Here is a 24,344-nt window from a genome sequence, read left to right as displayed (position 1 = left end):
TGCCTTTGCTAAAAACTATCAGCACGTCTCCTTATCAATACAAATCGAATATTTTTTGAAATAGTCAAATCGGTTGATCCGTGTTCCCAAAATCGTCGACCAAAATTTGTATCCTCACACACACACATCCTATTTTTTCCAAGGTATGCCAAAATGTTCAGAAACCTTTGAAACGTGAAGATATATAAAAAATTTCACTTTCGATTTTTTTGTGATTACTATAACTTATCCTACGGAAAGTTAATAATTTTAATCTTTTTTTAGATTGAATCCTGCCAAACCCAAAAACGCTCCAGTCCTGCTGGCAGACATGGAGCTGATGATACCAAATGCAGTAATTAAACCACCATTAGAACAATTGAATGCTGCCTTTCAGAGGGTCATCATGAATGCTATAACTACACACACTGCCATTACCAGCTGGGGCAGGAATGCTCCTACGAAAACAAATCGAGGTAAAAAATAAATAAAATCTTTGGAAATCTTTGGGATGCAAAATCACATTGAGGAATATATTTTATGATTGAGTTTGTTTTCAGATGGTGTAAAAGCTGGTGGAATTTACTTGAAGGAAAAATACAGAACTTACTACACTTTGGTATCGGAGCACAAGGATGTAGTCAGGGCTGTTGTCAATTTAGCAGCTGATATTCTCGAATTGAGGAGGGATTTTGAAAATTTAACAAATGTAAGTTGAACTGTATTTACAGTACCTTTCACTTTTACCATATGTCCTTTATCTTGCAGTCGTTCAAAGTCTATGAACATCTGTGGTCAGAAGATCGAGAAGACCAGGTCATCGAATTTGTAAATACGAAACCTCTGGTTGCTGATATTCGGGAGACTTTCAGGATGTACGATGACAGGGCTATTGCTATCCAGAATTTGCCCGAGACTTACCAGATTGGAATCATACTTATCAGAACAGGTGAGGGATTTGCTTTAGTTTCTTCTGGTATATTTTTTATCTACTTTAGGGCGCATTCTTTGATCACGTGGTCGGTTTTTTAGGGGCTTTTCGACCCCCCATTCACCTTTGGTGATATGCGGTGGTATTCACATGCATTTTTATTTACGAATTCAGGTAAAAAATAAATACACGTGTTTTCTTATTATACTCCTCCTTCCCTCATATGATAATGTGTGATTATTCATCTTGATCACACTGTTTTGCAGAAAGTCAGATTGATTTTTTTTCTAATGTTTGTTTCCTTTCCTTTAGAGAATTTGAAACGAGCTTTGATCATTGAATCAAATGCCTGGAAGAAAACTTCTAGGAAAACATTTGTTGATTTACAACAAGCAGATCTTGGTCGAAATGGTAGACTTTATCAGCCAGCAGACAAAATTGTTGGCTAAAGAGTTAAAGGATTTGGACGATGTCAGAATGGCTATGCAGTGTTTGGAGGTTGTTCGAGATAATTTATCAGGTAAAATGATACACAAACATTTAGCTAATCAATCAGTTGCATTGGTAACGTTTTTTTTATTGTATACAGATTGGATATGTCCTTGGCTTTGATGGAAGAGACCTATGCCACTTTTGCCCAATTCAATGTTGATATACCTCGAGAAGACACAGATCGTGTGGACAGTTTGCGATATAACTTTAAGAACATGCTCGAAGCAGTGAGTAGAAAAAGATACACTTAATTACTAAAATTATTTTTATCCAGTGCTTTATTTATATTTCAATATCTGTTTAGTCCTCGAACAAGCAAAAGGACATCCTCGATCTGCAGCAAAAATTGCAAAAGGAACTGGAAGATGGTGTTTCTTCCTTTGCAGAAGACGTGGAGAGATTTGATCGTGAATTTGACTTGAATGGACCTATGGTACCAGGATTGGCAGCCAGAGAAGCCAGCGACAGGTAATAAAAATTCTGATAATTCTCACTAATGTCATTACTCGAATTTTTAATTACGGTGCGTGAAGTTCCAGCAGCTTGCATTAAGGCACGATGCCATGCACAACTAATTTTCTTAGCTATAAACCTTGCGGAGCCCGAGATCTTTCTAACGAATGTAAAATTGTCGAAATCGGTTCATGCGTTCTGGAGTTATTTTGTCAGGAAGGAAAACCGACTTATTTTTATATATATCTTCTATATATTATATATATAAAATAAGTCGGATTTTCCTTCCTGACGAAATAACTCCATAACGCACGAGCCGATTTCGACAATTTTGCATTCGTTGGAAAGGTCTCGGGCTCCGCAAGGTTTATAGCTAAGAAAATTAGTCGTGCATGACATCGTGCCTTAATGCAAATTGCTGGAACTTCACGCACCGTAATTAAAAATTCGAGTAATGACATTAGTGAGAATTATAAGAATTATGCTTGCAATTAAGTCAACGAGCAATTTTTGCCGCAAAGAATAATGATGTACACGCACTGAATTTCACCATTCAATCAAAAAATTGCTGGCGATTTGGTGACATACCAATGATTCCGACTGGTCTTCCGTTTGACTTCAAACGATTGCAATTTCCAGTTGCCTTGCGTTCGCAATAACAAGTCGCAAGGCCAATCGCTTAGTGTTTGCGGAATAAATTTCAAATTGATTATTTAGAAAATCATTGTTTTTTACATGGGCTTTATGAGTTGCCTGTTCACGAGTTGGAAAACCATCCGCTTTGTTTGTGTTAACGTCAGACCAAAAAACAAAAAATGTGGTTTACCAAAGAGCACTTCAATGAAACGGATAATTTGCGGATTCACTTTCATTTACTTAGAGAAGTTCAACTAAAAAACACTACATTTTTTGTAATCGAAATAAATTTATTGCTGGTGAAATAAAATCAATTTTTTCCTTTTCAAATATAAAACAAACAAAAAATTTCTTCATCTTTTCACGAAACCATCTGGTGGCGAAACGGAGTTCGTCGGGTTTGCTAGTTTTAATAAAATAAAAATCTAACCAGGAGAAAAAGTTTAGGTTTGTTTGTTTATTTAAAAGATAAGCATAAGGATTTTCTTAGTCAATTGATGAATCTTATATATAAAAATGGATCGCAAATGTGTTGGTAAGCGCATAACTCAACAACGCCTGGACCAATTTGGCCAATTACTTTTTTAAAATGTTCGTTGAAGTCCAAGGATGGTTGTTACGGCGAGAAAAAAACGAATAATTGCCGGGAAAACCCTAAAAACAGCCCTTTTCTTCTTTAATCGAGTAGGCAACGCAATTTGTAAAAAAAACAATGATCTATGTCATGACATTTTGTGTAGTTTTTGATAATATAATTTTGAATATATTTATATAAACATAGAAATATCTTTCTATTGATCAAGCTATATTGGCAGCCAAAAACATTGATGTAAATTAATTAAATTTCAAAATTCAAGAACAAATTACAGGCGAAACAGTTGATTCGGCAACTAACCAGACGATCCACCGGAGTTTTTAAACTCGCTGGATTGCTAGGATTGTCACCTCACAATCTTCAATTAAAGGTTGGATCGGCAATTATAATGTTGCGAAAATCGACCAACCGCGCCTTTGCAATGTCACAAATTTAATTATTTAATTATTTTTAATTCACACCGAATTATTACCAGGGTGACGGTTCTGTTCAGGATAATTTTTTGCAAAGAATAGAAAAAGGTAGGCACAAAACACCGCCAAATTACAATTTTTTTTGACAGGACAAAGTCTGTCGGGCCGGCTAGTTCCAAATAAATATCCAAAGCTTGTTGTTCTGAAAAATTTCAGTCTAGTTTCATCACCATTTACCAACCATTTTTTCATCCTGGACTTATACCAGTTTTTGATTGCATTGTATGATTTTTAACTTCCCGAAGGAGAAGTTTATTTTTTCATCAAAAAATCCGACTCGCTAATTTTATGTTTTCTCGACGTTTCAAGCCATTCTGAATCGAATGAGACCTACTTTGGAAAGAGTATGTGTGTGTGTGTGGCGTGTATGTGAACAGATTTTTTTCGTAAATCGACGTTTTCTCGAAAACGGCTGGACCGATTCCAAAAATTTAAAAGCCATTTGATGTATCTCGATGAGGACTATTGTTTGTTAGTTTTGTGCGACAATCGGCCGAGACGCTTTCTATAAATAGCAGAAAAGTGAAATTTTTTTTTGGCTACGTTTTGCCCGCAATTCTGAATCGATTTTGAAAATTCAAAAACCATTCGATAGATATTGGTTGGGAATCGTGCTGATTACTTTTGGTAGAGATCGGCCGGGCCGTTTTCTTGTAATAAAGTGTTAAAAAATTTTTTTCGACGATTTTGATTATTATTTTTTTGGCGAGATACCATAGTCTTCTAGATCATACTAAAATATTTCGGCCCTACGACAACCCGTTTAACTTTTAAAATTAGTCAAAGTTTACAAAAATTGGTTTAGTTTTTTGGCATTTGTCAAAATTAGACCTTTGATCGACGTTTTCTCAAAAACGCCTGAACCGATTCCAAAAATTTGAAAGCCATTCGATGTATCCCAATGAGGACTATCGATTGTCAGTTTTGTGAGACGATCTGCCTAGCCGTTTCTTTGTAATTTGAAAAAAACTTTCGTCCACATTTAACCTTAAACTACCGAACCGATATTAAAAATCAAAACTGTTCGAAAGATATTAGTTGGGATGGTACTGATTAGTTTTAGGTGAAAATCTACCGAGCCGTTTTCTTGTAATTAACTGTTGAAAAAAAAAAATTAAGACGATATTTATGGAACTTTTTTTGACGATATATACTATGGTCTTATAGAACTTACTGAAATATTACGGCCTTACGACAAGTAATTTAATTTTGAAAATTCATCAAAGTTTGAGAAAATGAGTAGTTTTGTTGACGTTTGTTAAAATTAAAATTAGACTATTAACTTCGTATAATGATAGAGTACTTGGTCTTGAACATAATAAACCATTAAAGTCTTGTAAACTGGTTCAATTATAAAAATTATTGATTTTTGAAAATTTTCTTTTGAAAATACTCCGAGTTAACGTGTTCGTTCGTTTTCAATTATGTGTAATAAATCCACTCGGAATACTTCTAATCACTCATAAATTAATTTGTTCACTATTGATTACGTCGATTATTAACACATATCGGGAAGTTCATGTAACTTGCCTCAAGGCAAAATACCAAACCAACTAGTTAATTATTTTTTTCAGAGTACTATTATTCCAAGCAAGATTTGATGAATTGTGGCGCCGTTTTGAAATGTATGCATCAGGAGAAAAGTTATTCGGAATGCCCGTCAAGGATTATCCAATTTTGCACAAACGCAAGAAGGAGTTCAACTTGCTCAACAAACTTTACGATTTGTACCTGAAGGTAACTAATAAATTGCAATATAGATCTTATTGCAACCGATACAATATTTTTGTTTTTTAGGTGAACAGAACCATCGATGGATACTTCGATATGCCATGGTCAGATCTCGATATTGATGTTATAATAACTGAACTTGCTGACTTCCAAAACAGGTAAAAAAATATTATATGTATTACATATCAGGGAATGCAATACCGATGGAAAATTTCAATACCGGTATATCGGTAATCTTTCATTTTAAAACCGGAATACCGGTAAATTACCGGTATTTTTATTATCTTAAACAAACGTAAACAAAATTGAAAGTTACTAGTACAAATATAAAGAAATGTATATACAACTACAACTATATTCAACTAAACAATAAAAACAATAAATTTAGTTTTTTAAATAATAATTTAACAAAATTATATCCAATTTAATTAATTCATTATCACTATCGAGTATATTGAGTACTTTTCACCAAAAACAAACTTATGAGTAAGAAAGACCAAAAACTCATAAAAGATCATATTATATTATTATAATAAACTGTATTCTCTGTATCCGATGTGTTAAATTAGCATAATATCCAATATTTAAAAAAAAATTCTACACTAATTTAAGATCGGATACTTTGTCAAGATAAATAACAAGTTACTATAATTGTTGAGTATTGTTATTTAAAACAATGTGTTGGTTCTATAGTATTTTCAAACTTCGAAACGTTTTGAAAAATAATATTTTATAAATGTAATAAGAAACAAAAATATTTAGTAATTATCATAATTATTATGTATAAAGTTAGAAAAAAATAAAGATTACGCAGAGGTAATCTGTATGATATAAAATATTTTGGCGCAAATATCACTTAAAAATCGTTACATTTTTACATAAGATGAAACAAACACCATTATCTATCAGTCCAATTCTATTTATTGTAACACAATATAAAGCCTTTATAGTAAAGCAATAAACATTAAATTTAATGACGAGTTGAGATATTATTTGACATTTGTTTATCCTATAGAATCACTTGAAGATATAGCTGTTTATGCGATTATCGAATTTAAAGATAAATTTGTTCTGAGAAATCTAAACTTTAGTGTATTATGTATCAAATAGCGCTTATGTAAAAATACCGAAAATACCGGTATTTTTGGGGTGAATACCGGTAAAAATACCGCCAAAAAATCTGGAGGTTTACCGGTAATTCGGTATACCGGTAAACCGGTATTGCATTCCCTATTACATATAATATAGATGTATTAGATGTTAAATTAAACTGGTAACAACTGATATACTCTGATTCCATTGGTTTTTATCTTTATTTTTTTAGGTGTCGCAAATTGCCAAAAGGCATGATGAATTGGCCAGCATATTTGGACTTGAAGAAGAAAATTGATGACTTCAATGAGACTTGTCCTTTGTTGGAGTTGATGGCAAATAAGGCGATGAAGGATAGACATTGGAAACGTTTGGAAAATCTTACAAAGTAAGTAATAATATTATTTAAAAAGTCATAGACTATAGCATAGGTGGGGAACCTGCGGCCTCCTAGAGGTTCTTGTGCGGCAAGTACAAAATAGCAGAAATACTTTCAAACAACTATTGTACACCAACGTCATGAGAGTTCCGCGAAAAATCCCACCAAAAACAGTCATATTATAACATGACATTAGATTACTAGCCTGAAACACAGACTCTTAGGCAGATACAAAATAGAAATGTAATATATTATTATTATTTAATATAAGCAATATTTTCGATTTCGCAAGACATCGCCTATTATATGAGCCGTTCAGTGCACACATCGACTAACTCCAAAAAACAGAAAGTGGAGAAAAGCGATGAAGTAATACACATTGCTTTTAAAAATTACTGTAATAATATAAGTTGGAAAATATATTTTAGAACGTATAAATACATATATAGCTTACATGTAACGGTATATAAGGTTAATTACAGTAAATAGTGAGTAAATAATTATAATTCAAGTTAAAGATTTGATATGACTTGTGGAGTTAATCAAGTTGTCAACTGAAAAAAAATAATAAACCTAATTCTTATATATTTGTGTTAAAGCATTTTCATAAAAATAAATGTTAACTGTTGTAATATATTATTTGTGATTAATCAGTAATTCTATAAATAATATTTTCTCTATCAGCTGTTCTATTATGATTAGAATAATTTCTGTCAATTTTTCGTAGTGGGGGGAATGAATTTTAGCAAATCCTTTATGTCTCTCAATTTTTCCTTTTTCAAACTTCTAGCTTTATAATATAATAATGACTATTGTATATTATTCAAACATTTTGATCAACCTGGTACAGACTTTCTTATATTAATAGCTTTAAAATACGTATCTTCATTATAGACACATTTAAATTATATAAGATTGGCTTATATAAGATTTCTAACTTTATAAATTTACTGGACACTCTGTAATGGTTACTTTTCTGTTAGTGATTGTTCTAATGGCTTTGTTGATAAAAAATCTTCGTGGAATATTTGGATTAGCTAAAATGGCGCTTTCCTTTTACATGTTTTTATTATATTGTACCAATTATCTAGTGAAAAAATGTCTCGATTTTTTTTGAACGTGACTCAATAATCTAGAGTCAATAGGTAAATAGCTATTTCCACTGACCAGAAATTTCATTTCAATTGACTTAGCTCTTATTTCCGTATTTTAAACAAGTTTCAATTAACCTAAGACAGTTATTTTAATATTACTGTTTTGCCGGGTACACGAATTTTAGTATGTAAGTTTGTAACATCCTTGAGACTCTACAGTTTTTTGCCAAACAATCTTAGGGTTTATGTTTTTATCAAATTCCTATTTGTGATTCATGAAACTCGAAAACCGGTCCAGCCGGAACATATGCACTACAAAATGGAGTTAATCAAAATGTCTTCTGAAATAAGTGAGTTATTATTCAGAGGTCAAAAAAAATTATGTTTCACAGTGTTAATTTTAATTATTCCGAAAAGTCATTAGTATCACTAACAGTTATGATTACACTGAGTACTTTCGCACTAATATCTCAGTTTTTTCAAAAAATGGAGTTAGTCGATGTGTGCACTGAGCGGTTCATATGATTCAAGAAGTATTATAAAAAATTTAACAGTGCAAAAAATCGTTAGCACCCGGGTTGAAGATTTTTATGCGTATTCGTAGTAAAATGATAAAAATTTATACTTCTCGCAACCAAAAGCAAATCCGCAGCTTTGGCGAAGATCGGAGCAAAAAAAAATTACTTAGATATATTGGCAATTGTATGAGACCATAGTTATAAAATGACACAAAACTTTACCTTTTTTCATAAAATACAAAAATATATTTTCAAAAACTGCTGTAGGCAAAATATGTGTCCGTATTTATTTGCACATAATATATAGAATTTATTTATATTTGAATCTTGAAATATAAATATAGTGTAAGGTATTTGAAATGAGAACAACTCAAATGCAAAACAAATTAATAATTCATTTTGTGCATAATAAATACATATTTTAATTAAAATAATTCTTTCACGTTCATTATTGTTAGTTTATACATTATCAAATAGTACGCTTATTTTCATGGGTGAACATTATTATTCTCTAAATGGAGTAGATACATCATTTATTAATAATATTTTTTAAATTATATTCTTAAATGTCTGTCAATAGTGTCTAGGTATATTTCATTTGAAAAGAGGTAATGTTGTATTTAATGCATTAATCCTTTTTTTGTTATGATAACTATTGTCATGAATGACAATAAGCAGGAATATTCACACCGAAAGTTCACAAATGAATTTAATCTGTTTTTTTCAAAGCCCGAAATTCCCTAAATTAACCGCTAACACCTTAGTTTGCAAAATAAAAATCTATCAGTGAATTGAATCGTACTGCTTTAACTGCATAGAGACGAAATATCGAACTATTGGTACGGAACCCATAGGAATGTAAACAAAATTTATACTTATTGTTCAAATCTCAATAAAATATCTGATAATTTGATGTCTAATGATCATTTTAGACCGCCAAATGGCATTTTTTTACATTTTTACTAGATCCCCGAAACCGCTAGACCTGACTTCATGAAAATTTGATCAGTTCTTCATCTTGTCGACACAAGTAAAATGTTTTTTGAATTATTCAAATCGGACGCTCCGTTCTCTTAAAAACCGAGTTACCGTTTTTGGCACTTTTTACCCCGTATCTTCGGAACGGCTAGACCTGCCTTCGCCAAAAACTAATCAGCATGTTTCCTTATCAATACAAATCGAATGTTTTTTGAATTATTCAAATCGCTTCATCCGTGTTCCTGAAATCGTCGACGAAAATTTGTATCCGCACACGCACATACACGCGCAACACATACACACAAACACACACACACACACACATACATTTTTTCTAAGGTATGCCAGAATTTTCAGAAGGTTTTGAAACGTAAAGATATATAAAAATTTTTATTTTCGATTGTTTTGCGATTACTATAACTTGCCCTACGGGAAGTTAATAATTTCACAAAAGTTACTTTTTTAAGTCAATCAGCTTATGAGGCCTCTTTTATTGCTGCCTAATTTAAGTGTGGCTTCTAATGGCAAAAAGGTTCCCCATTTCTGGACTATAGTCTTCAAACGTGTCGAAAAATCCACATTTTTGGATATTTTATGCAAGACTTGTGGTTAATTTGTTTTTTTTTTTTTAGGTGTACATTCGATGTGGAAAATCCTGCTTTTACTTTGAGGAGCGTCATGGAAGCACCTTTGTTGAAACATAAGGATGACGTCGAGGTAATGTACAATAATAAAATAAAAAATTGTATTAAATTTGTTTGACTTCACTTTTGTTCATCAATCTTTTTTCCCAGGATATTTGTATAAGTGCAGTCAAAGAAAAGGACATCGAAGCCAAACTGAAGCAAGTCATAGCCGATTGGGCAGTCATTGATTTGAGTTTTGCCAACTTCAAAACTCGTGGTGAACTTTTGATAAAAGGAGCAGAAACTCAAGAAATTGTCACATTGCTTGAGGATGCTCTGATGGTCCTCAATTCTTTGCTATCCAACAGGTAAATATTAAAAATATTTATAAACTAGATGACCCGACAGACGTTGTTCTGTGCCCATGTCTACAATTTCTTAATATAATATACTAATATTTACCGTTTACCTAAAAATAATTATTGTTTTTTAAATTACTCATCACGCCAAAATGCATATACATTTATAATAAGAGCGATGTAAAATGTAGAACACTATATTGGAAATTGAAGTATTTTTAACGGTATAACATAACCATAACCATAACATAACACTTTTGTACTTCATGTTGGATTAAATTAATTGAATTTTTTATTATTTAAGATATCCAAAATTGCATCTTAAACTTCTCCTAATCGATATCGTGAGAGCCGAATTGTATGTATTCATCTTTACTTTCCCATTTGTTGTTATAAAGTGAAATTTGTACGAATTTTAAAAACATTGTGGAAAGATTAGTAAAAGATGCAAAGAAATTATATATTGAAAAATAAAACTGTATTGAAAATTTAATACCCGATCTTGTGTTGGCGCCCCCTAAGGCGTGCGCTCGTATTGTTAGCATGCATCGTATTAAAGGTAGGACCGGCCCTGATTAATACTTAATTTCATATTTTAAGTGAATTAATTTGTCATATTTGTTCATATGTGTATAATTCGATTTGCTAAACATATACTGTATTTTATATTATTTCAATTTCTGGCACATATCAGTTGCTTTTCGGTAATAATAATGTAGACATTTCATTTTTCTTAATCAAAATCATAAATTTATTATACATATTCTTATTGTCTAGGTTCATAAGTGAATTGAAATTTTTGGAAGGTGATAGTTTTCATTTATTTTCATTTATTTCTACAATGTTGCACATACATCCCAGTACTTTATAATCACATACATCCTAGAAAATTTTCATAACAAACTTCTGAAAGATTTATCAAAATCCGAATAACCGTTTAGAAGGAGTATACAGTGAGTGCTTGTAATTTAATATGAACTTTATATAATAGCAATAAAGCTCAAATTGATTCTACGTTTTGGTTAGAAAACGTTTGTATGAGAAAAAGATAAGGGCTGTTTTTAGGGTTGTCACGGCAATTATTCGATTTTTTCTCGCCGTAAGAACCATCCTTGGACATCAACAAACATTTTAAAAAAAGAATTGGCCAAATTGGTCCAGGCGTTGTTGAGTTAGACGCTTACCAACACATTTTGCGATCCATTTTTATATATAAGATTTTAGAGAATTTATCCAATTTATAATTGGTAACAGAATTTACTGATAAATGTTCCATTTTAGATACAATGCTCCGTTTAAAAAGGATATTCAACTTTGGGTGTGGAAACTGGTGACTACTTCAGAAATTTTGGAAAAGTGGTTGATTGTCCAGAATTTGTGGACGTATTTGGAGGCTGTCTTTGTGGGCGGTGATATTGCTAAACAGATGCCGGCTGAGGCTAAACGGTTCAGTGTGAGTAAAAACTATGATTAATTTTTTTATGTAATAAAATTAAGTAAAACGGATGTCAGATTCGTAATCAGCTCTTCGAGATCTATCATTTGATATGTCACATGCAAAATGTTGTTTGAGAATTGCCTTGAGGCAAGTTGCTGTTTATAATTGCAAATTTAGTTTTATCATGTTATCAAATAAATATAAACAAGTGGGGTATCGTGCCTTAAGGCAAATTGCTGGAATACTGAATGTTTTCAGATAGATTATTATTAATATTGTAACATTGTCTAATATTTATAAGAACTATATGAACTGAATTGCAAAGTTGAAATTATTTGTTTAAAGTATATTAGAACTATAGTCAGAATTAAAAATAAAATCTGAATTATTTTCGATATACAAATTTTTTAACTTCCCGTAGGGTAAGTTATTGTAATGGGCCGAAAATCGGAATTGAACATTTTCACATTTCTCGACGTTTTGAAGGTTTCTGAACATTTTGGCATACCTCAGAAAAAATGGATGTGTGTGTGTTATGTGTGTGTGTATGTGTGTGTGTGTGTATGTATGTGTGGATACAAATTTCCAGTCACGTTTTAGGGCGCACGTATCAACCGATTTGAATGGTTCAAAAAACATTCGATTCCTATTGATAGGGAAAAGAGCTGATTAGTTTTTGGCAAAGGCAGGTCCAGCCGTTTCGGTGATACGGAGCAAAGAGTGCGGAAAATAGAAATCGAATTTTTGAGAGAACGGAGTATCCGATTTGAATGATCTAAAAAAACATTCAATTAGTAATGATTGGGAGAAGTGTTTATTAGTTTTTGGCAAAGGCAGGCCCAGCAATTTCAAAGATACGGAGCTAAATATGTAAAAAATGGCAGTTTTTGAGAGAACTAAGCGTCCGATTTGAATGATTAAAAAAACTTTCTGCTTGTCTTAACAAAATAATTGATTTTGGAAAAAAAAATTTTGTTCCATTTTTTTTTTTTTTTTTTTAGTTTTTTGTTGAAACAAATAATTTCAACTTTGCAATTCAGTTTATATAATTCTTATAAATATTAGACAATGTTACAATATTTATAATAATCTATTTGAAAACATTCAATATTCCTCGAACATTTCGTTACGGTACGGGAAGTTTCAGCAATTTGCCTTTCAGCACGATGCCACCCACCCCACTATTTTTTTTTGAAAAAAAAAAGTTGAAACAAAAAATTTTTTCTCCAAAATCAATTATTTTGTTAAGACAAACAGAAGTTCTTTGAATCATTTAAATCGGACGCTTAGTTCTCTCAAAAACTGCCATTTTTTACACATTTAGCTCCGTATCTTCGAAATGCCTCGGCCTGCCTTTGCGAAAAACTAATAAACACTTCTCCCAAATATTACTAATTGAATGTTTTTTAGATCATTCAAATCGGATGCTCCGTTCTCTCAAAAACTCGTTTTCTATTTTCTGCACACTTTGCACTTTATCTCCGTAACGGCTGGACCTGCCTTTGCCAAAAACTAATCAGCTCATCCCAATCAATAGAAATCGAATGTTTTTTGCGCTCGAAAACGTGACTGGAAATTTGTAACCATACATACATACATACACACACACTCACACATCTATTTTTTCTGAGGTATGCCAGTAAAATGTTCAGAAACCTTCAAAACGTCGAGAAATGTAAAAATTTTCAATTTCGATTTTCGGCCCATTACAATAACTTACCCTACCAGAAGCTAATAAAAACAGCAAAAAATTAATATTGTGCTTCGAGAAAGTTGTTTAATGATAAATGCTAAACATTCTTTAGCAAGTTTTCTTTGGGCAAGTTGCTACTTTACAACTTTATTTAAATAAAATAGTAGACCTTTTGCTCTCTAGCTGTGCTCTATTCAATCTGCGATTAACTAAAATGGAGAGGAAAAAAGGGTGTAACTTCTGAATTTTTTTTACTGTGCTCCGATTTGGATAAAATGTTGGAAATAGTGTAATATTACGTAAGGGTCTACTGTCTACCCAACGTTATCGCTCGAATTGTTCGTAAGTCGTTGGTCCAGATATGATCAAATTGATTCTACGATTCGCTTGTCAAACATTGAAATTACCAAAAATATAATATTTCGGCTATAAATTGAAACTTTTAATATACCCTATGTCCTAAATGGGATCTATATGCACACGGTGAGCAAAACAAATTTTAAATCGGTTCAGTATTTTAGGCGTCCATCGCGGACGGCAGCTGTGACACTAAATTTATATATATATATATATATATATATATATATATATATATACTAGCTAACCCGGCAAACGTTGTTTTGCCATAAAAAATATGCCTAAATTGATAAAAAATTAATAAAAGTGGCAAAAATCAAATATTTAATAGATTTGGACTCTGATTCTTTGACAAATAGTTAAAAACTTGTTATAATTTTCAAAATTATTTGACATTTTATACTTCAAAAATTAATTCACTCGCATCATAGTTTTTTGTTTATTATACTTTTGTCATGTCATATATGTGAATAAAATTTTCTTTCAAATATTATTTATTTGTTAATAAATTAATAATTATTTTAAGTCATCAATGAATAATTATATAATTGTTAAATTCATAAGTTTGGCTAAATCAACACAGGAGCATTGTGGAAATAAATATTTTTTTTACATAAAGATCTGATTTTTGACATTTGCATTTTATTTCAAATTGATTATAATTGTCAAAATATTTTCTTTTCGGTCAAAATTTAATATAATATGATATAATATTTAGTTTGTCTAATTTTGACATTTGTCATTTTAGTGTTTTGTTTTTTTTTTAGTCATTTTCTGTCAAAATTTTTAGAAATTTATAAAAATTATATATTTATATTTCAAATTTACTTTTCAAAATTTCCTATAACCTAAGTTGGATATATATGCACACAATGAGCCAATAAAATTTAAAATCGGTTCAGTAGTTTGGGCGTCCATCGCAAACCAACATCGTAACACGAGATTTATATATATAGATATATATATATATATATATATATATATATAGTAAATAGTTTTGGGAACCTAAGGGGGCGTCCATTAATCACGTGATCGATTTTTTTTAGGAATTTTGAACCCCCCTCTCCCTTACGTGATATTTAGAATAACCACCCTTCCACCCACCATACATCACGTGTATTTTTAGTTACGTAAAATTTTCCGAACGAATTTTTAGAATTCTTTTTTTTTGAAAATTAAGTAAAAAATTAATACACGTGGTGATATCTAACTGGAACTTTCTCTTCCCCACATAATTTTTGGTGATTTTCTATCAAAGCCATACCCCCCCCCCCTTCCGCTGAAAGCCACACGTGATAATGTAGATTATAGTGAATATCATATTCGTTTTCAGCTCTTTGAGACCTATCATTTGATACGTCACATGCCACGGTTTAAAATTTGCCTTTAGGCAAGTTGCTGTTCTAGGATCAACTGGTATCATCTAAAAGTTCCTGGAACTTGTCCAAAGGCAAAAGGCCACTCACAACTAGTTTAATTTTATATCATGACCTATTTTTCTTATTTTCAGACCATCGACAAGTCCTGGGTCAAAATAATGTTTCGTGCCAGGGACACCCCCAACGTCATAGACTGTTGTGTCGGAGATGAGACTATGATTCAACTGCTGCCCTTTCTTTTGGACCAGCTGGAAACTTGCCAAAAGAGTTTGACAGGTAAAATAAAGAATGTAACAAGATCTAGTAATTGTTATCTAAGTATATATAAAAATAAGTCGGGTTTTCCTTCCTGACGATATAACTCCAGAACGCACGAACCGATTTCGACAATTTTGCATTCGTTGGAAAGGTCTCGGTCTCCGCAAGGTTTATAACTAAGAAAATTAGTTGGGCATGGCATCGTGCCCTAATATAAATTTCTGAAACTTCACGCACCGTAATTAAAAATTCGAGTAATGACATTAGTGAGAATTTTCAGAATTATGCTTGGTCAAGTCAACGAGCAATTCTTGCCGCAAAGAATAATGATGTACACGCACTGAATTTCACCATTCAATCAAAAATTGCTGGCGATTTGGTGACATACCAATGATTCCGACTGGTCTTTCGTTTGACTTCAAACGATTGCAATATCCAGTTCGCCTTGCGTTCGCAATAACAAGTCGCAAGGCCAATCGCTTAGTGTTTGCGGGATAAATTTCAAATAGATTATTTAGAAAATCATTGTTTTTCACATGGGCAGTTATACGTTGCCTGTTCACGAGTTGGAAAACTATGCGCTTTGTTTGTGTTAACGTCAGACCAAAAAACAAAAAATGTGGTTTACCAAAGAGCACTTCAATGAAACGGATAATTTGCGGATTCACTTTCATTTACTTAGAGAAGTTCACATAAAAAACACTTCATTTTTGTAATCGAAATAAATTCATTACTGTTGTATGATAAAATCACATTTTTCCTTTTCAAATATAAAACAAACAAAAATTTTTTCAACTTTCTCATGAAACCATCTGGTGGCGAAACGGAGTTCGTCGGGTTTGCTAGTTAATTTTAAATATCAATTAACAATTGTAATTAATGTTTTATTTTTGTGTCATAGGTTATTTGGAGCAGAAGCGCCTGTGTTTCCCAAGATTCTTCTTCGTATCTGATCCTGTTCTGCTGGAAATTTTGGGACAGAGTTCTGATCCTCATACGATACAACCACATTTGCTGAGTATCTTCGATGCCGTTGCAAAGGTAAGTGAATAGATAGAAATATTAATCATCCTCATCTTGCAATGTGCTAGTATATATATATATATATATATATGTATATATATATATGTATATATATACTAGCTGACCCGGCAAACGTTGTTTTGCTAAGTAAGGTATATTTTAAACAATTTCTAGGGAATCAAAAATATTAATACTTTAAGTGTATAAGGATGTGTTTTTTCAATGCTATATAGAATGAGGTATTATAAAAACAATAAACCCCATTAGTTTGTCTATATTTTGTCAATACAATCAAACTGCTAGAAGTTTTATACTCTTTCTATAGAAAACATGGTATAATCCAATCCAAGTATTTTTTGATCTCTCGACTTATTGATTACGTTTCAAGTTTTTCAGATTCTTTTTGGATTCTGCATTTTGTGTATAATTGTAAATAATACTACTGAACTTATATAAAATTTTCAAATTTCTGCGAGGAAAGATAGAAAATGAATTTAAGTATCTCTTCTTTGACCTGCTTTCGACTTTGAGCAAATTTTAATTATATTATAATAATCAAATCAATTATATCACAATAAATAACACATTTCAAACGAAAATTTATCTGACTACGTTCAGTAAAACTATCAGCTACTTCATCACTGTAGAAATGTGCTTTTTTATGTCTTTCAAAAATTTGTTGTCTAGACCTTTTTACCCTATAGGCGGGGTAACTTGAAACAGGTTTAATGTCTCATTTTAATTTTACAAACTTTTTACAAAATAATTACATTTTAACTAATGCTAAAAAACTACCAACGGAAAAAAATACTTTTATTATTGCTTTTCAAACATTACCGTTTATCTCCCAATAGCAAAATCGTAAGAATCAAGGTTATAGCTGGTTATACATCTTTTGCCCTCCACTTTCAAATATTGTTGTTAAACAATGTTTAACTTTACTGGTTTTTGACACATCGATGGTGGAACTTTTTAACCCCGGACCTTTATATATTACTATCTATTTTTCGATAAATTCTGGTAAATTATAACTGGGAAAATGTTATTCGACAAAATGTCCCTCTGATCGATACCAAATTTCGGTTCTGAATTTAAATAATAAAAATAAAAAAATAATATAACCTAGAAGTTGCTTTATAAATATCAATGAGTATATAATTATACAAATGAGATCTTTCAGAGCTCCGTGTTTGAGAAAAATATGATTTGCAAAAAAAAGAGTGCCACAACGCCAAAAAGTGCATTTTTATATTAACAATTCAAAAAAGTTGATACTTTGGGTTTCTAGTAACTCTTGCGATCCGTTTAATAATGTTTTTGTGTACAAATAAAACTACAAATAAAACTACTTACTACAATTTAATCATAATTAAATAATATTCACCTAAAACATCCTATTAAACGTAATTAAACATCATCTGTCAAAAACGTTTGACATTTGACGTATTAGCCACCGTCATTTTATTCAAATTACGCTTCCACAAAAATTTTCAAATTAAAATTATAAAATTATTGTAAATTTTCTACGCGACTTTGAAATGATATCTCGCCTTTCCGACAACCTACTGATTGGTACGAATTTTTCAAGACTAAGGCTGGCCAAATCGGTTTAGCTGTTTTCGAGTTTTAGCGGATCATTTGATCGAGAGCTCCATTTTTATATATAAGAAGATATATATTACAATTTCAATATTGCAACGTACTTGAATAAGTATTCCTAAAAAATTAAAAATCAAGATCAGAATTTTTATTTTCATTTTCGTCCAAATTTTTTTCGCCTTCACAAATAAGTTCGTCATCCAATTATTCAAATTCGGTTTGTGAATGAGTTATTCATGACGGCTTATTGCGTAACCATAATTATTTATTATTTGTTATTATTATTAGTTTTTAAGTAAATGCAAAAATCCCGAAAAAAATTAACTCGTGAGTTTATACGTTATTCCGAGCACGTTCAAGGAAATCTTTGCGAAGAATTGAGTTAATTTTCTAAAGTAAAGAGGTATAGACGGAGGGCTGGTGGAAATATTGCTTGTAGTAATAATTTAATAATGTACTAATGTTACCGCGGATTAATATAATGGAATTGAAGATTTGAAATCATTATGTTATAAAAATAAGATTCTCACTTCTTGATAATTAAAATTGAAGTCCTTTTGAAATTTTCAAATTGCATTTTGTTTTAATTTGCAATTTTTATAATTCTTAAATTCCATATTTTTCATTTTTTGAATCAACTTATACTTTTGAAGATCTTATAATTTGATATGTGCAATTGAGATTTTGGAATTATAGCCCTTAGTATATCAAGGCTACGACTTAAGATTTATTAAAATTTGTTATCCCTGAATTTGAAATATTGAAATTTAAGATGTTAGATTTTTAAAATCAGGAATTTGAGATTTTCAATTTTTAAATGATTAAATTACAGGTGTTGGTATTTGAGGTCTTGAAATTTGTGGAATTTGGAATTTGGAACTTTAATTTTAGAAATTTAAAATATAGGAATTTTAAAACTTAGAATTTGAGACCTTGTAATGAGAGTTATAGTCTTAAAATTCGGGATTGTGGAATTTAAATTCTTTTAATTTTTGGTTCAGCAATTAGATTTATTAGAATTGGATTTTTTGGGGTTTGAGTTTGTGGATTTTGAAATTTTGGAATTTGTAGTCTTTGACGTTTTGATCTTGGAAATTAAAATCTTGAATTTGTGTTTGTGTAATTAAATCTTGCATTTTGTAATCTTTGAATTTAAATTTTCGGCATTCGTGTCCCTTAATTTGAGTTTCTGGAATTTAACATTTTAAAATTTGTAGTCTTTGAATTTTAATTTTTGGCATTTGAGATCTTAATATTTGAGTTTGTCGAATTTGTTAACTTGAAATTTAGAAACTTAAAATTTACAATTTTAAAGATTTGAAATTTGGGATTTTTAAATCCTGGAATTCGAGATTTTAATTTTGTGAAATTGTGGAGCTTATCTTCGAAATTAGGATCATTGTTTAGGAATTTAAAATCAAAAAATTTAAAATTAGGATCTTTCAATCTTTGAATTTGAGCTTTTCTTGAAACATTTTATATGAGATGTGAAATCTTATAATTTGCAATTTTGAAGTATAAAATCTTGGAAAATTTTGTTTTGGAATTTAAATTTATATAATTTGGGTTCCTGGAATTTTAGTTCATAAAATTTTAAATTTCTGGAATTTGAGTTTTTGAAATACCAGTTCTTGCAATTTCAGTTCTTTGAATTTGAGTTCTTGGAATTTGAGTTCTTGGAATTTGAGTTCATGGAATTTGACTTTTCGGAATTTGACTTTCTGGAATTCAAAGAACTCAAATTTTCAAAAGGAGTTTCTTTGATTTTCAGTTCCTGGAATTTGAGTTCTTAGAATTTGAGTTTCTGAAATTTGGGTTCTTGGAAATTCAGTTCTTGGAATTTGTGTTTCTGGAATGGAGTTTCTGGAATTTGAGTTCTTGGAATTTCATTTCTTTGGATTTGAGTTTTTATAATTTGAGCTTCTGAAATTTGAGTTTCTGGTTTTTAATTTTTCGAATTTGAGATTTTGGAGTTTGAAATCTTGGAATTTGAGTTCCTGAAATTTGAGTTCTTGGAATATGAGTTCTTTAAAATTTGAGTTTTTGGAATTTGAGATCTTGAAATTTGAACTTTTGCAATTCAAAGTGATTCAATTTGAGTTTTGGAATTTGAGTTCTTGGAATTTGAAATGATTGTATTTGAGTTCTTGATATTTGGAGTGATAAATTTTAGATCTTGTAATTTCAAATTATAAAATTTGAGATTTTGGAATTTGTGTTCTTGGAATTCAAGTTCTTGCAATTTGAGTTCTTAGAAATTGAATCTTTGGAATTTGGGTTCGGGAAATTTGAAGACTTACAATACAAGGTCTTGGATTTTGAAATCTAATGAATTTATATATCGTAATAGAAATATTGGAAATTAAGTTCTTTTAAATTGCTAATTTGTGGAATTTGAAATTGTGAACTTTGTGATCTTCGAATTTAGGGTCATTGCTATGAAATTTTAGATCGTGGAATTTTGAGATTTTAGAATTGGATTTTTTTTGAATTTGAATTTTTGGAAATATCAATTATTATAATTTGGATCTTAGAATTTGAGTCACTATAAAATTTCAATTGAAACTCGAGTTTGACACTTGCCCTGAATTTTGGTATTTGAGAGTATCGTATCTCGGCAGTTCAAATCTCATTTAAATAGTTGGGAATTAATATTGGGGTTTCTCAGCTCTCTCACTATATTATCCAACACTGAGATGAGAATTGCTGAATGTTGTATAATAGGACAAACATTGAGAGAGCCACCTGAAACTTTTGCTCATAACTATTTAGGTAAATAGTGCGGTTGGTGACGGTAATGGAATTATTGATTCTGAATCATTTATATATATAAATACATTATATATATATATATATATATATATATATATATATATATACAATTATAAATGTTTTGGCAATCAATTAACATGCCCATTAACGGTTATGCAACGCATTCAAAAGGTTTATTACCCTTTGCACATTTTAATTGTGCAAATTATATATATATTAATTTTATATATATTATATATATGAACCCAGTTTTGGGTTAACTTCTATTACATTACGAGTCGATTTTCTCACAATTAATGAAATGCATTTTCAACTTTTTAAATTGCGTTTTTATTGTTTGCTGAGTAATTTTGCAGTATTTGAATTTAGTAGAAATTGAATTTCGCAGTATCTTATTTTGCAGAATTTTAATTGTGTAAAAATCGCCTTTGCAGAATGTAATATTTAAAAATTTGTTTTTTGCAGAATTTAAATGTTAAAAAATTTAATTATTCAGAATCTAATATTTGATAATTTTAATTTTTCAGTGTTTAAAGTTTGTAGAAATCGAATCTCATTTTTAAGAATTTGAGTTTTGCTGAATTAAAATGTTAAATGGAATTTTGCAGAATATTATATTTAAGTATTTGAATTTTGTAGAAGTTGACTTTGCAGAATTTTGCATAATTGAAGATATTAAATTTTAGAGAATATAATAAGAAAATAAAATTGTGCGAACATTGCATTTTGCAGAAAGAAATTGAAAATTTAAATAATTTTAATTTAAAAATTTTGCTGAATATAGTGCGTAAGAACTGAATTTTGCAGTATCCAACTTTTAAAAATTTTAATTCTGCAGTATTTGAATTTGGTTGAAATTAAATTTTGCAAAGTGTACTATTTAAGAATTTGGATTTTGCAAAACTAGAATTTTTTCGAAATTTAATTCTACAGAATGTAATATTTGATTTTGCAGAATTTGAATTTTACAGAATTTGAAGTTAGTATACCATATGCAATTTCTACAAACTTCCGATTCTGCAAAAATTAAATTCAACAAAATTGCAGTTCTGCAAATTCAAATAATAGATTCTGCAAAATTCAATTTCGAACAAATTTAAATTCTGCAAAATTCAAATTCTAAACTATTCTGCAAAATAGATTCCTACAAAGTTTAAATTCCGCAATATTTAAATTAGATTAAAAAATAAAATTGTACAAATTCCCTACAAAATGCAATTCCTACGAAAACTCACTTCTACAAATTTCAAATTTTACAAAAATCTAACAATTCTTTAAAATTCTAGTATTAGATTCTGTAAAATTAAAGTTCTAAAAAACATTCTAAATTTAGAATCAAAATTACAAGAATCTTGAAAGTTTTGGAATGTGAAAATTCCTGCATTTGCAATTTTTAAAAATAAGTTTGTTGAAATTTTTGAATTTTAAGATATTTAAAAACTTTATCTACTATACTCCAGAAAAAAATTAATTAATGTTTTAACCTGAAAAATAAAACATTTCCTTAAAACACCTCAAATTTTGTCAAAATATATTTTAATTTTATTAAAAATTAAAATCATGGGTACATTAATTTGTTTTTAATTAACTTTAATATTTCTAATTAACCAAAAAAAATCTGAAAAATAAATAAATTTTAAATTTTTACAAAACACTTAAAATTTGTCAAAATATATTTCAATTTTATTAAAAATTAACATCATGGGTTACATTAATTTTTTTAATTAACTTTAATTTGTCTAATTAACCAAAAAAAATCTGAAAAATAAATCAGTTTTAAATTAAAATTAAAATTTAAAAAAACATTCTAATTAGAATTTAGTATCAGAATTACAAGAACTTTGAAATTTGAATTTGCTGACTTTAAATTTTGGATTTGCAATTTTCAAAAATAAATTTGTTGACATTTTCATATTGATTTTCTTCCAGATATTTAATTTAAGAATTTAAGAACTTTATCAACAATACTTCCGAACAAAACCAATAGATTTGTTTTTCAATCTGAAAAATAAAACATTCCTTAAAAACACCCAAATTTGTCAAAATATATTTTAATTTTATTAAAAATTAACAAACATCATGGGTACATTAATTTTTTTAATTAACTTTAATATTTCTATTAACCGAAAAAATCTGAAAAATAAATAAATTTTAATTGTCACAAAACACCAAATTTTTGTCAAAATATATGTTAATTTTATTAAAAATTAACATCATGAGTACATTAATTTGTTTTTATTAACTTTAATATTTCTAATTAACCAAAGAAAATCTGAAAAATAAATAAATTTTAAATTTTTACAAAACAGCCAAATTTTGTCAAAATAATTTTTAATTTTATTAAAAATTAACATCATGGGTTACATTATTTTTTTTAATTAACTTTAATATTTCTAATTAACCAAAAAAAATCTGAAAAATAAATAAACTTTAAATTTTTACAAAACACTCAAATTTTGTCAAAATATATTTTAATAATAAAAATTAACATCATGGGTTACATTATTTTTTGTAATTAACTTTACATTTGTCTAATTAACCTTAAATTTAATTTCTTGATTTACAATACCATCAGAATTCAGGGGCAAGTATTGGTACATATAATAGAAACAAATTATATTCTCTTCAAGTCATATTCTATACATATAATAGAAACAAATTATATTCGAGTCATATTCTTTACATATAATAGAAACAAATTATATTCTATCTATTCGTCCAAATCGGTATTTAGACCCTCAACCACACTTCCCTCTGCACTTTCATCAATTTTCGGCAACCTTCTGTTCGGAGGACCTCCAATCGAACCAGATGAGGAAAAAGAGTAACTTTGTGAACTTTGTGAACTCTGTTTTTGTCCTCCACTTGAGGAAAATGAATTACCAGGTTTTATTACCTCTGGTACAGATCTAACAAAACTTTGGTCAAGTGATGTCAAATTTGCCTTGGCCAAATCGGCTAAAATGTTTCCTGGTAGATTAGAACCGTTGTTTGCAAGTTGGCTGATTAGATTTAGGTAGTTTTGGTCGGATGTTACTGATTCAGATGTCTGATTTTGGCTGATGTTTGTTGATTGTGTTTGTTGTTGGTTTGTGTTTAAGGGATGAACTGGTAAACCGACGTTGGGTTGGTTGAAAATAGGTTTTTGGTAGGTTTCTACTTCTGGTGTGGCTTCTGGTGGTGGCCTACTTCCTACAAGGGAATTTATATATATAAATGTTAAGGAATGTATTGTATATGAATCTTCAAAACAAATTGTATTGGATTTGTAATGAATTTTTTTTTTGAAGTAACACTTCTTTAGGCGCGACATGGTGTAAAACTTCTTTAGGCGCGACACGGGTGTAAATCCGTACAAATGCAACGAAAACGCCAACGTGAAGTTGAAGACTACGACGATAGTAAGCGCAGCTATCGCAATTATTCGATCTATTTTTTACAACAAAATCTTAATAATGTTTTTTGAATATTGATTCAAATAATCAGGTT

General features: G+C 29.9%; 1 protein-coding gene across 1 annotated transcript in view; it reads left to right on the top strand.

Annotated features, from left to right (window-relative positions):
• The window catches only part of LOC113388476 (dynein heavy chain 8, axonemal), a 291,892-nt gene that overhangs the window by 38,047 nt on the left and 229,501 nt on the right, over positions 1–24,344 (top strand). Inside the window, 1 exon segment of the mRNA XM_026625851.1 lies at positions 16,363–16,502. Within this exon segment, the coding sequence (XP_026481636.1) occupies positions 16,363–16,502 (140 nt within the window).

The sequence above is a fragment of the Ctenocephalides felis genome, unplaced genomic scaffold (genome assembly GCF_003426905.1).
Source record: "Ctenocephalides felis isolate EL2017-DRISC unplaced genomic scaffold, ASM342690v1 CF-g0.4_SCAFFOLD_03572, whole genome shotgun sequence".
NCBI classification, from domain to species: Eukaryota; Metazoa; Arthropoda; class Insecta; order Siphonaptera; family Pulicidae; genus Ctenocephalides; species Ctenocephalides felis.
The sequence above is the reverse complement of the archived record's forward strand: the minus strand, read 5'-3'. Positions and strand labels throughout refer to the sequence as shown.